The sequence below is a fragment of the Solea senegalensis genome, linkage group LG1, assembly GCF_019176455.1.
Source record: "Solea senegalensis isolate Sse05_10M linkage group LG1, IFAPA_SoseM_1, whole genome shotgun sequence".
Lineage (NCBI taxonomy): Eukaryota > Metazoa > Chordata > Actinopteri > Pleuronectiformes > Soleidae > Solea > Solea senegalensis.
In genome coordinates this window covers 20,374,448-20,389,365 of record NC_058021.1, presented here as the reverse complement: position 1 = coordinate 20,389,365, position 14,918 = coordinate 20,374,448, and the positions used below count along the sequence as shown (strand labels likewise).

Sequence of the window (14,918 nt, the reverse complement as noted above, 5' to 3'; positions counted from 1 at the left end):
TTCGGGTCATAATACATAGATTTGTAGAATGAAGAATAAAGAATAAATTATATTATTATTATTATTATTATATTATTATTATTATTATTAGTGTTGTTGTTGTTATCGTTCTTATCATTATAATAATAATAGTAATATAATTTTAATAAACGTATTCTTATTTAATAACAATGTGTAGCCCACTCACTGTTAATGAAACTGTGGAAACAATTGGATAGTAGATAGCAGGAGGGAAATAAACTAAATAGAGACAACAGATATGTCAAGTTTTAATATTTTTTACATTAAATTATTTATAAGTTGATATACTATGGAACTATTTTGCTATTCAACGTCATTGGATGTCTAGAATCAGTGGATATTGATATAAATCATCCACAGACCAGGGTGATCCTAATTTATCACGCTATCCACGCTTTGTCTCGCGAGAAGAGCGCACACGTCAGGTGACCTTTGGCACAGTTGTGTGTCTTTAGCAGCAGCAGCAGCATTGTTTGCAGACCAGACACACGAACCCAACATGAACAGAGCTTTGAACAAAACGAGTCTGAAACGTTTGGTAAGTGCGAGACATTATAACTTTGTAATATACTGTACGTATACTTCATTATGTGTCTGTTTTTGCTGACCAGTTAGTCAGTTAGCTCGCTTGTTGCAGCTGCTAGCCATAGACATGTACGTGTCTGTCGCTGTCATCTAGCTGCTTTTCAAACGTATGTCCTGTCCATGTCCATGTCCTGCTCCTGTTTTGAATTAGTATGTAAGAGACAGGATAGCCTGGCTTATTCTGAGTGTGTTTTACTCAATCGTCGCGATATAACTAGAATACATTACACATTAGCAAATTCTGATTGCTATTAGCATGCCTAGCCGAAGGGGGTTATGAAACCTCTAAATGTCAGTTACGAAAGACCAGTTTTTAAAAACACACATTGTCTCATAAGACACAAGATAGGAATATATGATAGAACACAAGTATAGGATGAGGTATGTTTTTTGTTTTCTCAGTTTTCCCTACTCTTATCTGAATGACCTTTTTATTACTAACCATGGTCAGTCATTTCCAGATGAGGCTGGTATTAACCTGACTTACTTTTGAGTCTGATATGCAGCTGTTTACACACCAGCCTGCCTTTATTCCCAAGTTCATTTATAAAATACTTTTAATTGATGTGCACTTGAGCCGATATAAGTAAAAGTAAATGCATACCAACAGTGGAGCATTAACATTAAAACACTGATTGTAAACATTTAAATACAACGCAACAACAACATTTCAGCTGATTCATGTTGTTGATGTTTTCTTTCTTCATAGGATGAACAATTATGATTATGTTTTTAAAATAGTTGGTTAGCACCTATTTGTTGTTAACACCCCCATTAACTGATGCACTTGGGAATAACAGGCTGGTGAACAACCTTTGAAAGAGGGGCTTCAGATTGGGAGGAAGTCAGGAAAATACTGGTCTGGTCTGGAAATGAGTGAACATTTATGAAAAGATCAGTAGTTGTAACATGAATGTGTCTTTGTAGGGCTGGGCAACAATAACATTATATTGTGAGACAATGTTATTTAGTATCAGTTTTGAATATATATTGAAATAATGTTCACAGTTTAAAACAAATGTTCAGACACAACACTTGCTTTTGCTAATTACTATGAATGTTTTGCCTCAGAAATGTTTGTTGGAAGGTTGAAACTACAGTTAACTGTTTCCATGAATATATATATATACTGAGGACCAAACACATTTTTTAACCATCTGATATTTTATTGCAATAATTATTGATATTAACTGATTTGAAACCTGATTCTGTGTTCAAATAGTTAAATTGTTGTATGTTTTGGCCTTATTGCCCAGTAGTAGTAGTCATTTACTGCCTTGTAACAAAACATCAAGATGACTTAAAGTTTTAAATGCTTCCCAGCTCAAATCTTCTCCAAGTTTATTAACTTTGAATGCTGTAAGCAATCCTGTAAACTCACTTAGAGGCAAGCCATTCAAAAGGCAGCACTACTCGATCTGTGTGTTGTTTCCTAAATGTTGATATTTTCTCTGGCAGACTGGTTTCCTGCAAAGGTTTCAAAGCACCTTGGTGGTTGCAGAGCACAACAATGACAACCTGACGCCTATTACACTGAACGCCATCACTGCTGCCAGTAAACTGGGTGGAGAGGTGTCTTGTCTGGTTGCGGGAACAAACTGTGCAAAGGTAAGTTAATTTTTTTGCATGTTGTTTGTGACAATAATTTTATATTAATTATGCTTCAACATTATGATGTTAGACAAAAGAGAGTAAAAAATTAAAATAACTGTAAAACCGACGTGTATTTGAGAGATAAAACGATAGAAAATCACCAGGAAACCAAGAAATCTCAATTGTCTTTGTGTGTTTTCAGGTTGCAGAGCAAATTAGCAAAGTACAGGGTGTGAAGAAGGTTCTGGTGGCTCAACATGAGTCCTATAAAGGTGCCCTACCAGGTATGTAACACCAACGATTCTTAGAGCTTCATGTTTATTTAAACTTTTTGCACAGAGGAAAGCTTAGTGATCTTTACATGTCTTTATTTAAGCAAAACCCTGCTTCATATTTACACAGCCCCACATATTCTTACATGAGGGGGATCTTGGCAGTAGTAACTGAAGGGGTGGGTGGGTTTGTATTTTAATTGATTTCCCTGCTTGTATGGCAATGTTTGCTAGAATTGGCACATTCTCATCTGCAGTTTGTGCTTGATAAATAAACAACTGCTTATAACATTTTTCCTCAGAGGAGTTGACTTCACTTATCTTGGCAACACAGAAACAATTCACTTTCACCCACATCTGTGCCGGTGCATCAGCCTTTGGAAAGGTAAATCACACACAGCAGCAGTGCTTGTATAATCACTTTTGCAGTACATTAGTTTTTTTTGTTATGCCTGCACCATTTCCTCAGAGTCCAAATACTTTCTGCTCCTTCCACTTAAAATACACAAGTATGAGCTGTTAATATTTGTCGGCTTCTTCAACTTCTTGTTTGCAGAACTTGCTTCCAAGAGTAGCTGCCAAGTTGGATGTAGCGCCAATTTCAGATATTATCGAGATCAAGTCTCCAGACACTTTTGTCAGAACCATTTATGCAGGTAAGCTTGTAATCATGGTAAATACATTTGATCTGATGATTATTTTGTACCTATTTAGAGATTTTAAATAAAACCTTGTTTTATAGGAAATGCTCTCAGCACTGTGAAATGTAATGAACCAGTCAAGGTCTTCACTGTCAGGGGGACTTCCTTTGAGGCAGCTTCCACAGAAGGAGGGAGTGCCACATCAGAAGACGGTAAAATAGCTTACTGATTCATTAAAAGCTCAGAATGTTTTATGATATTATAACTTGACATATATATAAATATAACGTATTGATCTTTGATCGGCAGTGGCTGGTACTTCACCCGCTGGAGTTTCTGAGTGGCTGGAGCAGTCTTTGTCAAAGAGTGACCGTCCAGAGCTGACAAGTGCTAAAGTTGTAGTGTCAGGAGGTAAGGAAAAGTTATGTATAAACTGTGGGACCATAACATAATCAGAGGGTTGCTTTTTTTGCCCAATATTATAGATTTTGAACACATTTCTGCATTTTCACAGGAGTAGTAAATTGTTGGAATTGTTGCCAGTAGTGCACTTAATGATAAATAATCATGAAAACTGCCCCAAATTTACTCTGTGGAGAAAATGTATGTGTAAGCAGTGATGACTAACATATGCATCATGTAAAGGTCTCTGATGGGATATGAGATTTTGGTCCCATTGAATCGCCGTAATGGTGCGTCGTCCAGTCACTGCCACACCACTATTGTCATGTCCTTTTATGGTATCAGCTCAGTCAAACTCGGCTTTATTATCACTTTTTGTTGACCCGGAGTCTGGTGATGGAACATCAGTGTGTTCTTGTTCATTTTTTCCACATGTTCTGAAACTATATATTTCTCCCCCCAGGAAGAGGCCTGAAGAGTGGTGACAACTTCAAGCTGCTTTATGACCTTGCTGACAAACTGAACGCTGCAGGTGAAAAGCCTTTTTATGCTCTAAATGATCATTCTTTTTATCAAGGCTGTTTTTAAATGGCAAAATATTCTCATTTCCAGTTGGTGCATCCAGAGCTGCTGTGGATGCTGGTTATGTCCCAAACGACATGCAGGTTGGACAGACTGGCAAAATTGTAGCACCGGTAAGTTAATCCTTTTTTTGTTGGGGTGGTGGTGGTGTGGTGGGGATTACACATCTGAAAGTAACAGGAAGGACATTTATCATTTAAAATGTGACTTGCTGCCAATGTAAATATGTTTAAAGGCAGGAACCTTTTGAACTCAGTCATCAGTCTTTATAAACCGACTGCACGGGATAAATGGCTGTTAGCTGTTGGCATACTTGCAGTCTCGTATCATCAGGATGTCTGCACTGCCCTTTTAAAAAGGTTAAGTTTCCATTATGTGATTCAGCAGGGTTATCTCAGCTGTGATTATCCACACATTAGGCCCTGCAAAATGCTCTTGATGGCACATTTAGTGCGCTAAATGATTTAGCTGTTCCATTAAGGCAGAGAGTGCATTGATGTCTGGTCAGAGTCTCAGACCAGGGCAGACCGTCCAAACTGGATTTTCAAAATGTTATGACAGGCCTGTAGAAGTTTCAATTTTTTGTTTGTTTATTCCCACCCCACCAATTTAGTAAATTGAGTGAAATAAGTTTTTGCATTGTATATTTAGTTGAATGCATGTAAGATAGTATTTACTCTCTGCTTATTAAAGTGCAATTTATAAAAGTACAAATATATATTTTTCTGTGATAAATACCTGTTATTACACTATTACGTTTCCTGGACCTTTAAGACAGACTTATCATATTTGCTCTGCTGCACCGACGAATTAAAATACTCACTGAAATTCTCACTGGAGGTGGTTTTCCCAGCAGTTTTCATCATTTTCACACACACACACACACACACTGTCCCAGCATTCTCTGATAGTTTACATAACAGTGTTCATTGTACCATCAGTCAGAAAACCCTGCTATTACACTTCACGTCAACAAGGAAGAAAAACTTGTCTGGTTGTTTTCTCTTCATGTCCACAGGAGCTGTACATTGCTGTCGGTATCTCTGGAGCCATTCAACACTTGGCAGGAATGAAAGACAGCAAGGTAATGTAAATGTAGCCAAGGAATCCCCTGTCCTATACAATAGTAGATTTAATAAAAACTAATTAAATTGAGTGGCCTCAGCTCTTTTGAGGCAGAAATTAGGCAACATTTGTTAAAACAGTTCATCTACCATAAAGAAGTTAGCACTGCGTGAAGTACAAATTTAGATTACCTGATATAATATGCAACATTTTTAAGCCTGAAGCTAATGGATCTTCTTCTGCTGCAGTGTTTTAGCTCAGGATCCCACCCTCCTTCCCAGTGTCATCCATCTAGGTCTTTTCTTATTGGTTTGATTGAGAGAGACCCCTAGTGGCAGAAATTACAAACTGTGCAGAGCCAACGTTAGACTGAAGCCAAAAATAAAAAAAAATGTTGATGCGCTTTAGGCTGGTATTTAATGTTAATGCTAAACATGTTGTTTTTTCTTCTTATACTCAGACTATTGTTGCTATCAACAAAGACCCCGAGGCTCCCATTTTCCAGGTGGCTGACTATGGCTTGGTAGCTGATCTTTTCAAGGTGAGCATCTGGGACTGATAATGCTGCAGTTATGCCAAGCAGTGAGGCGGAAACACCACTCTTGTGTACTTATGTCTGGACTTTTAATACATGTTTTGACTGCGCACAGTCGAAAGCAACTGTCGGAATACGAAATTGCTTTCTCGCTGACAAATGTTGCACACCGACTTGTTCCACCTTATGGAACAATTCTTGTGTTGAATTATTAAGCCCTTGATTTAATTAAAGGAACTTGCTGCTTAGCATTCATTAACATCTCATTAGATATAATAAAAAGTTAATATTCTGCTTTAACTCGTGTGGCCTTTCACACACTTTGCAGTTTGCTTGTATGAGCAGAGCCAGGAGTGTCGGCACATTCGGAGCAGGATTTCAGTGCCGCTTGCTAAATGCTAGTCGGTTATATTTTCATGTCCTGTCCGTCATGTTTTATTCAGCCCCACAGCAGAGCATGAGCCGCACAGGTGTCCTGACAAACTCTGTGGAAGTGATTAGCAATCATAGCTAGTGGCAGTAGAGTTGTGACCCACTGGGTGAGATCACCTTACATGTGATCACTCCTCAGATAGCTGATTAAAATGAATGGGCTTGTTCTTCAAAAGGACAGTTGATACCTTAGATCAGCCTGGGCAGTGACTGATGATTCAGCTGCAAAGTATCTTCCCTTACAAGAAGAGCCATTTAAAGAACCTCGTTCTCTTGTTTACCACAAAATGCTTTTTGGCTTTGATTTCTTTTATTCTTCACTGTGCAACACTGGCGTGTTTGTTAATGGTCTAGACGCCTCCCAACTCTAAAATAAATGTTTGCTACGGTCTGGATAAATCTCAGCCATTTATACTGTGAGCAGCACCAGCATGCTTGACTGTTTCTGTAATACACTCATAAATCTTTATTATATGATATACTTGGAGTGCTGGGGATTAAAATCATACATGGCGGGCCACATGTAAAGCCTTGGAAGTATTTGCTGGACGTAGGCTTTCACAAAGTCCCGCAGTTTGATCCTGCCATAATGCCGGTGTAAGATGTGGATTAAGTTTTTTTTTAATTCAGTACGTTTTCCCTTTCAGGCTGTTCCCGAGATGATTGAATCTTTGGGCAAGTGAGAGAAACCTTGTGAAGCTCCACTGCATGTCGGTAAGAGCGACCTGTGAGAGCCCGTGTGGAGAAGTAATTACGTCACCATCTTGTGGACAGCAGAAGGCTCTCACAATTGAAATAAATGCCAGTTTTTATGAATAGTGTACAAGCATTAATCGTCGATGAATACCTTTGTACTTACCTTTGTGCCTCCTGTAGCACGCCAGGGTTGTAACTTGTATTTTATATCAAGGTACAGCAAAAGACATCTTTGGGAAAAGCTTACCTTGTGTTCAGACTTGTGACTCTCACGTACAGTAGTTGGCTGCAAGATGGAGCTGTTCATGTAACCCAAGAGGATGTAATTATTGAGGTGCTCTTGAAATAAAACCATTAAATCCACAACTAATAACTATCATTGTCATTTTTGCCACATTGTTCCTTTTATTGGGTTCATTTTATAATGCCCTCCTTCCATGGTCAAGATAAAAAAAAGCCTGTTGACAGTACAATGAACTAGGTTAGTTTGCAATATTTAAAAGGCAAATCTTGAAGGTTTCATGCTTTATAATTTTCTTTTTCCAACTTGGTGTTTTAGTGCTAGTCCCTCTTCATTTTAAATGTGACATCGTCAAACCCAACCTGAAATATTTACATAGCCTCAGAATTCATAAAAAGGTAATACTTAAGACCCGAATGATACGAAATCTATCATATGCAGGTAGCTCTTTTTTATTGTTTTGGTTTTGTGAGGGACATGCTGTGGTTTTCAAGATTCACGTAAACGCTGACCCGGCGGGGTTGGGTCAGTTTCCAATCATGGCACCTGGATAGAAAACTCCAGTCAAAAGATTTTTGCGCTCCTCCCACTTATATAATTTCGATAAAAATGTCAACACTGATAATATAGAAAGACAAAGATTAGAAAGACGTTGAGACTGATCTGATGTACCCTGCAGCAGTCCAACAAGGAGGACTGTTCGTGGTGAGTTTGGAGACACTCGACTGAAGAACTAAACAGCTCACACACCTGCACTTGTAATAACTCCACGCCTTGAAGCTCAGAGTAACTGACCACAGTTTGTAGCTCTCCAGTGGATCAGTCCAGCATCTCCAAATCATGTATGAGAGGAAATCTACATATCAAAAGCCAGATTTTCTGTTGCTGGTTTCTTTTGGTAAAACTTTTATCATAAAACTCAAGTGTTTTTTTTTTGTTTTTTTTGTGAGTTTCAATTCCTGAAAGGTGGTTCCTGATAACAAGTCTGCCTCCTTCTGTCCTCTGTGCCCTGTGTGTGCTGCTGTGGTAAGTTCATCCACTATGCTCCCAATAGTACAAAGAGGATGACAGATGTACAGTTTGTGTGCCACTGACTCGTGACACAGCATGGTAGTTAAGTAAAGCATACATTTTTGCTGTTGACCTAAGAGCACTCCACATGTCGGACAGTCCTATGTCTCGGACAGACGGTTGACTGGAGCGTCTACTGGCTCCATCATCCTGTACTTCTCCTCCAGGAGAGGCTCGTTGCCCTGCAGATGGATGAGTGGCTTAGAGTGGAGCCCCACTCGGCTGTCCTGGTTCCTCTTATTGTAGATATTGACCCTGTGCTCCAGCTCGGGGCTGGTTTTGGTGGAGCCTGCTGGGCTGGGCGGCTTCAGGTTGACAGGGTCCAGCCCCTTCTGTGTGAGACAGGAGTTCTCAGACAGAGAGGAGAGCAGCTCCTGCACCACGGCGCTGGGACTCCCTCGTAGCTGAGTGCCCAGGGCCAGAGGGCTGCTGTAGGGTGGAGGGTAGCAGCGTTGGTCGCTGTAGTTTGTGGAGGTGGAGGTGGAGGCTTCCCGCACTGTGGAGCTGCAGTCTGTGGTGGAGCCGAGCGTATGGCTGCTAAAGCTGTGCTGGCGGGCACTAAAGCTGGTGCGGGACACTGTGGTGGTGGAGGCCTCACTGACCAAGCTGCCTGTTCTCTGAAAATGGCTGGACGGCACCGCGTCGGCACTCACCAAAGTGGAGGGAAGCTGGCTAGGGTTGTTTGGCAGGTGCACGTCTATGGCTGCAGTGGTGATGATGCGGGCAGGGTCTGGGATCCCCATATCTGTAAGAACAACATGTGTAGTGTAAGAGGCCTTTTTGAATGTTGTGATGCAAGAAATGAATCCTGTTGATGCTCACCACTGCTTGGCTCACTGTAGTACTGGCTAATGTAGTTGTTCATGTCATCTTGGCCATGGAGATCTGAAGAAGAGAAATATTGTGTGTAAGTAAGGGTGAGTTGAGAGATATTTAGTTGCAGTGCGCCACAACTTCACCTATATTGCAAAATCCTACATACAAAATTTTGTATGAGGCGCAGGGAGTGTACACACATTTTAAGCGGCAAACCACCCAAAAAAACACTCTTCCTATAAATGATTACAATTTTGAAAACACAATTTTGAAAACACAATACACGCCCCTATCTCGCAAGGTTAACAGTTGTTTTAAAACTTGCTGATCCTTGTATAGATCACCATTAATATCTACCAATAGATGTATTTTCCTTTTTGAGATCACCTTTCATCAAATCTGAAATGAGTGAATTTAATATTATTATATTATATTCAGTGATTGCACCCACTGTTTGGGTCTGAAGCGCGATGGAAGTCGTCTCCAGGTGATCTGTGCCACATGAGCACAGGAGAAGCGGCCCTACATTAAAGGATGTGTGGCTGGAAGACCTGTGGCTCAGATAGATGACAGGTCGTATTATGATATATAGCTCTGATAAAGGAAAAGCCTCACTGGTCTGAGCCCTGACAGCATTTTGCTGCTGTTAATCCTGTAAGTTATGACCTGTCACTGTGTGAAAGGTTTATGGTCTCTATCGAGATGTGGCACAAGATAAGATGACTGATTTTGACTGTTTTGCATCGCCAGAAAATGTCGAAATAGCAGCTCGAGATTTGTTTTTAATATGTTTTTTTTAAACAGTTTTAAAAGTTTCTGCAGAGGATAAATATGCTTTTTTAAAAACTAAAACTTTCCAGTCAACATCACCACTTGCCGAGCAACACGGTGAACCTTTTTTTCCATTTAACCAATAACTCGTGTGAATGTGGACTTGGATTATGATTAAAAACACAGCCAGGATCTCTTTGAAAGACAATACTGCTGCTGCAGACATTTACCTGCAGGCCCCCCAGGCTCTCGAGCTTTAGTAGGACCGTGATGCTCTGAGACTCGAGGTGACAGTCCATCCACTTCCTGGAAAGTGCTGCTTTGTTTACCCCACATATGGTGGATCTGCATCGCCGCTTCACGTTCTGCCACGAGATCCAGGTCCTGCTGGGCCAGGTGGGCCCTCAGCTGCCTGATTTCAAACTTAAAGCAAAGAGGAGACAATGGGAGACTAAGTGATGTTTTCCTTTATGTTATTCAGTTGGAAATACTTAAAGATAATTAATCTCAAACTGTTTATTTGACCTCATAGATCATCCACTTATGTTAAAACATTTTATTTGCATTCAGGGTGTCATAGCTGGCTGTCAAGTGTGCTTATGGCAAACAACACACCATAAAACACTTGTTTTTTCCACCAATGTAAAGTAAGAAATAGAGTTGAATTTGAAATTTCTGACATTTTGAAGTTGTCAGTTGATGTTAATGTGCAGTGATGAGTATCTGATCCGCCATACGACTGTTGGAAAAATAGTTTATCTTGTGATAATGATAGGAGGGACTGATCTGGTTCACATTATTTTAAGACTGCATGAGTGGATAATAGAGCTTGTTTTGCCCTCTGCTGCCCTCTGTTGGTTGAATTCAGATTTTTTTGTTAACTTATGTGAGAGATGAAAGGACATACTGCCTGTTCCTGACAGATCTGAGTGAGACGGTCGAGCTGTTCATCCCTCACGGCCTTGGCCTTCTCGTACTGTTGGATCTCCAGCTCCATCTCCACCTTCACTTGCAGCACATAGGCTAGAAAGACAGGACGTGATATTGTCAGTTCAGTCGCAAAACACACATTCAGTCTTGTAGTTGTTTTATTCTCCTTTGAAATAAATACTACACTGACTCATTTATAGAGATCACCGAGTGGATCTTCTAGGTTATTCCACACACAGTTATCCATATAACTAGGTGTGATACTAACATACTGTAACACCGGGTGAACACAGTGGCATTGCTGTGGTTCAGTTTTAGCTGAAAGTCTCTTTGAAAGGATGAAGTCACTATTTTGCAGTGGTGTACTAGCTGGTGTTTTAATGTGTCAACATATTTGGGGCAGCTTCTGCAGAGGCGCTGTGTTATACTGAAAAATAAACACCAGGGGGAGCAACGATGCTACATAGGCATTTTTATTTTCTTACAGTGAATAATATGTTTTCTTAAATGTGCACCTGTGCTTTAAAACAAATCAAGTTGAAGCTATTGTGTGAAATCCACAGGTTTATTACAACACATATTGTCCTACTTTTGTTCCTTAATGAGCTTGAATCAAGCTCAAGACCACAAAGTACCACAAAGAGCGGACTGCAGTATCCATCTCTGTGACCTGACAGTAAAGGACAGGACACAGGGGACAGCGGCCCCTCCCACCCTCACCATCAATGATCCTCTTCACCCTCCAGATGCGCAGTGTGATGATGAGACCAATAGCATCCCAGGGGCTGCTGGGGCCGTTGGCCACAGTGGAGGCCACCATGGGGGCCAGAGAGAGGACGATGACAGCTCCATCAAACACCTGAGCAAAATGCACACGTACCAGATTACCGGTGTGTCTGCAGCTTGCACTGTTCCCTCATCGAGGTATGACATTGAGTGAATGACACTGCAGTGAGAGTCAGGACTAATGGGACCCATGGGAGCTTACCTCTACTTTGTTCTCGATGTAATCCCATATCCCCAGCACCACGATCCTGAACACAGTCTGATCCAGACCAGGGGGATAAAGATGGAGACAGAGCACGTTACTCTCAAGGCAAGATTGAATAAAACAAGGGCATTTTAAAACCAGGAGACACTGGAGGATGGAGGCAGGGGAGCAGAGGGGAATAAATGCCATTTGCAGTTGTGATTCAGATCTCTTTTGTCCCTCACTGGTAATTAATCAATGACACCGAATTCAAACACAACACAGATGGTAAGATATGTGTTGTATTACAGACACCACATTTGGTTCCTCATGCTGACTCAGCAGGGGCTGCAGAGGGCAAACAACTGTCTCCCTTTCTCTCGGTTGCTCTGCTGCTATTCCCTAACCCCCATTCTCATTTCAGACAGTCAAGGTTGCCAGCCCATTGCCGTTTCCACTGTTTCAATTTAACACAGAGAACTTGCTTTTATTGACAAGTGAAGATGGGAGAAAAAAAGTTAGCGGTGTTTTGAACCAAGTGCTGGCAACGAACGCCGACAAATGTGGCTGGCAGAAAAGAAAATGGTAATCAATACAGCACACCTGAGGCTCCAAAATAATTTAAAACTAGTGGCACAGAACAGCTTCATCTGCATCTGAGTATTTTTGTTGTGGATCAATGGAATAACCCGAGGAGTACCAACCGTGCCAACATTCACACAGCAGTATACAGTTTATTATGCTATTCCCCCCCAAAACAATACTGATCTCATTGGAGCTGTGTATAAGTTCACCTTCACTAAAGAAAATCAACAGGGTCAAAAGTGTAATAATGAGAGCCTGTTGTACGGCATATTTCACAATAATGCACAAGTAGCATTAACGGAACGGCAACTGCATCATCTGTTAGACTCACCTCGGTGAAGAAGATGGACAGGATAGCCAGGCTGATCCAGTGGATGATGCTGGCAAACTGGAATGCATTATTAACTGTGGGGATGAAACAGATTCACTGGTTAGTTCATTTATGTCACAGAAAAAGACAGATGCTGTACAAAGGTGTTGATATGGCAGAATATCGTGAGGCACGCTTTGTGTATAATGTCAGCAAATGCTGTGATGGTAGTCTGAGACACACATCACCTAAAGTGTGGTGTGAAGTACAGCCAGTGGGAGGCAGCAGAGGTCAATTTACACGATGCAGCACATCTCTAATTACTTCAATCCAATATCTAATTACTTGACCCCAATATGACCAAAGGAGGCCGACAAGGGCTTGTTGCGTGAATGGAGTGAAGTCTGCCATCTCTGATTGTCTTTTAGTAAGACATCCAAAACATGACAAAAAAGTCAGATTTTAGTAAGATGTCAAAAATTTGACAAAAAAGGCAATCATTGGTATGTCGTCCAAATATGAAAAAAAAAAGTCATAGTTTAGTATGTCGTCCAAAATATGACAAAGAAGTCATAGGTTAGTATATCGTCTGAAATGTGACAAAGAAGTCATAGGTTAGTATTTCGTCCAAAATATGACAAAAAAGTCAATGGTTAGTATGTCGTCCAAAATGTGAGAAAAAAGTCAATGGAAGTGTTGTGGGTATAACTGAGCTTTTCCACTTTTCCACTGCAGCATCAATAATGCACCCAGTTGTTATGCAAAGGAGCAGGTACCATTGTTCAGAACAGGTGCAAACCGAGTGATCTATTGATGATATTGATACTAGTGACATCGTCCCCTGCCTTCTTTCCTTTTTACAAAGAGGAGGGACAATGAATGTGGAAATAATAATAAAGCGCATTACCTCGGATTCACAGTAATAAAGTTTCCCGGCTTCAGTGATCATAACTGGACTTGGACTGTACCAGCTGCATTTGCAGTGGACCTTTGTTGTCATGGTAACAATATTAGGTGCGTTCCCATCCTTATGGTTACGGTTGTTGTGGTATTTTCTTTTTAAAAAACAAGATCATATTAATTACAGAAGGCTTGCATCATCCTGGTTACAATACTGTTAAAATGAAATAGAGATAAGGTTTGTGAGTTAAGGAAACAACATCGACTGTCAGTTTCACACAGTAACAGTGTTAAGTTGGTTAAGCAGTTAAGTGTAACTCCCAACGTTGTCCATTTCAGCTTTAATTCAAAACTCTTTTACATTTTGCCTGTACCTCTTATAATTAACGGTAACCTTGTTATGTAGTATATTTGACAGCACTTTCATTCAATTTCATTTTATTTGGCTTTATACTTATTACAGAGAAACCTAATAGGAACACAATGAGCATGCACTTGGCAACAGTGGAGAGAACAAACTCCCTTTTAACAGGAAGTAATCTCTGACACAACCAGACTCAGAGTGTGTGACGATCTGCCTAGACAGGTTGGGGTAGGAGGTTGGGAGAAGAGAGAAAGGAGGGGGTTAGTGAAGGAGAGGTGAAAAGAAGAATGGAAAGGAGCGATAGAGACCAGCAGAATTTTATTATAGTCTGTTCAGGTCTGCCACATTTAGAACACATTACAACATTTATTAAAAATTGGTGAAAAAACAGTTGTCTGCATATGGTTTTACTCACTTTTTGTTTTGTTTAGTACCTGCATGCGTCCGGAGGGAAAGGTTGTGAAGTAGCAGTGTTGTGGGTGGGCGGTGTCTTGTGATGTTGTGTTTGTGATGCGAGTGATGGCTCTGAGGTTTTGCTGTGAGAGGTTGGGGAGTGGGGAGTGCTATTATTTTTGTGGCTATTTGGCATGTGTGGGTGAGTTTGTTGGTTGGTTTTTGACAGTGAAGCATGTGGAACAGTAAAGCAGTAGAGGCTGAATAACACAAATATCTTTAATAACGATTACCATCTTCATTATCTCGTTCCAGTGGTGTGACATGCATACAATGATAGGTATAGCTGTAGTATTTGAGCTGCGGCGTTGAAGCTTTGGAACGAGGGAACAAAAACAGAAAGAGAGGGGACAGAGAGGAAGGGCACCAACTAGGGGGAGGTAGAGAAAACAAAGTTATTGCCATGATGGAGTGTAAGTGCTGAGAAGGGGAAGAGGGAAGGAGAGAGAGAGAGAGATGCATAATGGCTGTTCCCCCAGCAACCTAACTTCAGTGATGGATCAGAGTTCACTTGAACCAGCCCTAACTATAAGCTTTACTAAAAAGGAAAGTTTTAAGTTGAACTTCAAATGTGTGAGTGTCTGGTTCCACACTCCCATTCTACTCTTAGGTTCTCTGGGAAGCACAAGCAGGCCTCCATTTTCATAGCGGAGTGGTCCATTTGTGTAGTAAGGAATAATCAT

The 14,918-nt window shown here is 40.7% G+C and overlaps 2 protein-coding genes across 2 annotated transcripts; one reads left to right on the top strand and one right to left on the bottom strand.

Moving 5' to 3' along the window:
• The first annotated feature begins 428 nt into the window (after nucleotides 1-428).
• On the top strand, nucleotides 429-7,190 carry etfa (electron transfer flavoprotein subunit alpha). Its single transcript, XM_044026924.1, has 12 exons — nucleotides 429-559; nucleotides 2,065-2,214; nucleotides 2,402-2,483; nucleotides 2,774-2,856; nucleotides 3,028-3,127; nucleotides 3,214-3,324; nucleotides 3,422-3,523; nucleotides 3,978-4,046; nucleotides 4,127-4,209; nucleotides 5,115-5,180; nucleotides 5,622-5,702; nucleotides 6,776-7,190. The coding sequence occupies exons 1-12, from the start codon at nucleotides 521-523 to the stop codon at nucleotides 6,809-6,811; spliced, it is 1,002 nt and encodes a 333-aa protein (XP_043882859.1). The 5' UTR covers nucleotides 429-520; the 3' UTR covers nucleotides 6,812-7,190.
• A 13-nt stretch (nucleotides 7,191-7,203) lies between these two features.
• Nucleotides 7,204-14,918, bottom strand: LOC122766928 (transmembrane protein 266-like). Its single transcript, XM_044022226.1, has 8 exons — nucleotides 14,840-14,918; nucleotides 12,540-12,613; nucleotides 11,642-11,698; nucleotides 11,374-11,512; nucleotides 10,631-10,746; nucleotides 9,954-10,146; nucleotides 8,959-9,021; nucleotides 7,204-8,881 (listed from the first exon to the last, which is right to left on the bottom strand). Exons 1-8 carry the CDS (start codon nucleotides 14,916-14,918, stop codon nucleotides 8,238-8,240), a joined length of 1,365 nt encoding a protein of 454 aa, XP_043878161.1. The 3' UTR covers nucleotides 7,204-8,237.

Bases quoted from the DNA above. Each gene is read 5' to 3' on its own strand.
- etfa (XM_044026924.1), top strand. From the start codon at position 521: ATGAACAGAGCTTTGAACAAAACGAGTCTGAAACGTTTG. The intron at 3,325-3,421 runs GTAAAATAGCTT...TTTGATCGGCAG, and splicing joins GAGTGCCACATCAGAAGACG to TGGCTGGTACTTCACCCGCT. The intron at 5,703-6,775 runs GTGAGCATCTGG...TTTCCCTTTCAG, and splicing joins TGGTAGCTGATCTTTTCAAG to GCTGTTCCCGAGATGATTGA.
- LOC122766928 (XM_044022226.1), bottom strand. From the start codon at position 14,918: ATGATTATTCCTTACTACACAAATGGACCACTCCGCTATGAAAATGGA. The intron at 11,513-11,641 runs GTAAGCTCCCAT...CATTTTGCTCAG, and splicing joins ACATCGAGAACAAAGTAGAG to GTGTTTGATGGAGCTGTCAT. The intron at 8,882-8,958 runs GTGAGCATCAAC...TTGTTCTTACAG, and splicing joins CTACAGTGAGCCAAGCAGTG to ATATGGGGATCCCAGACCCT.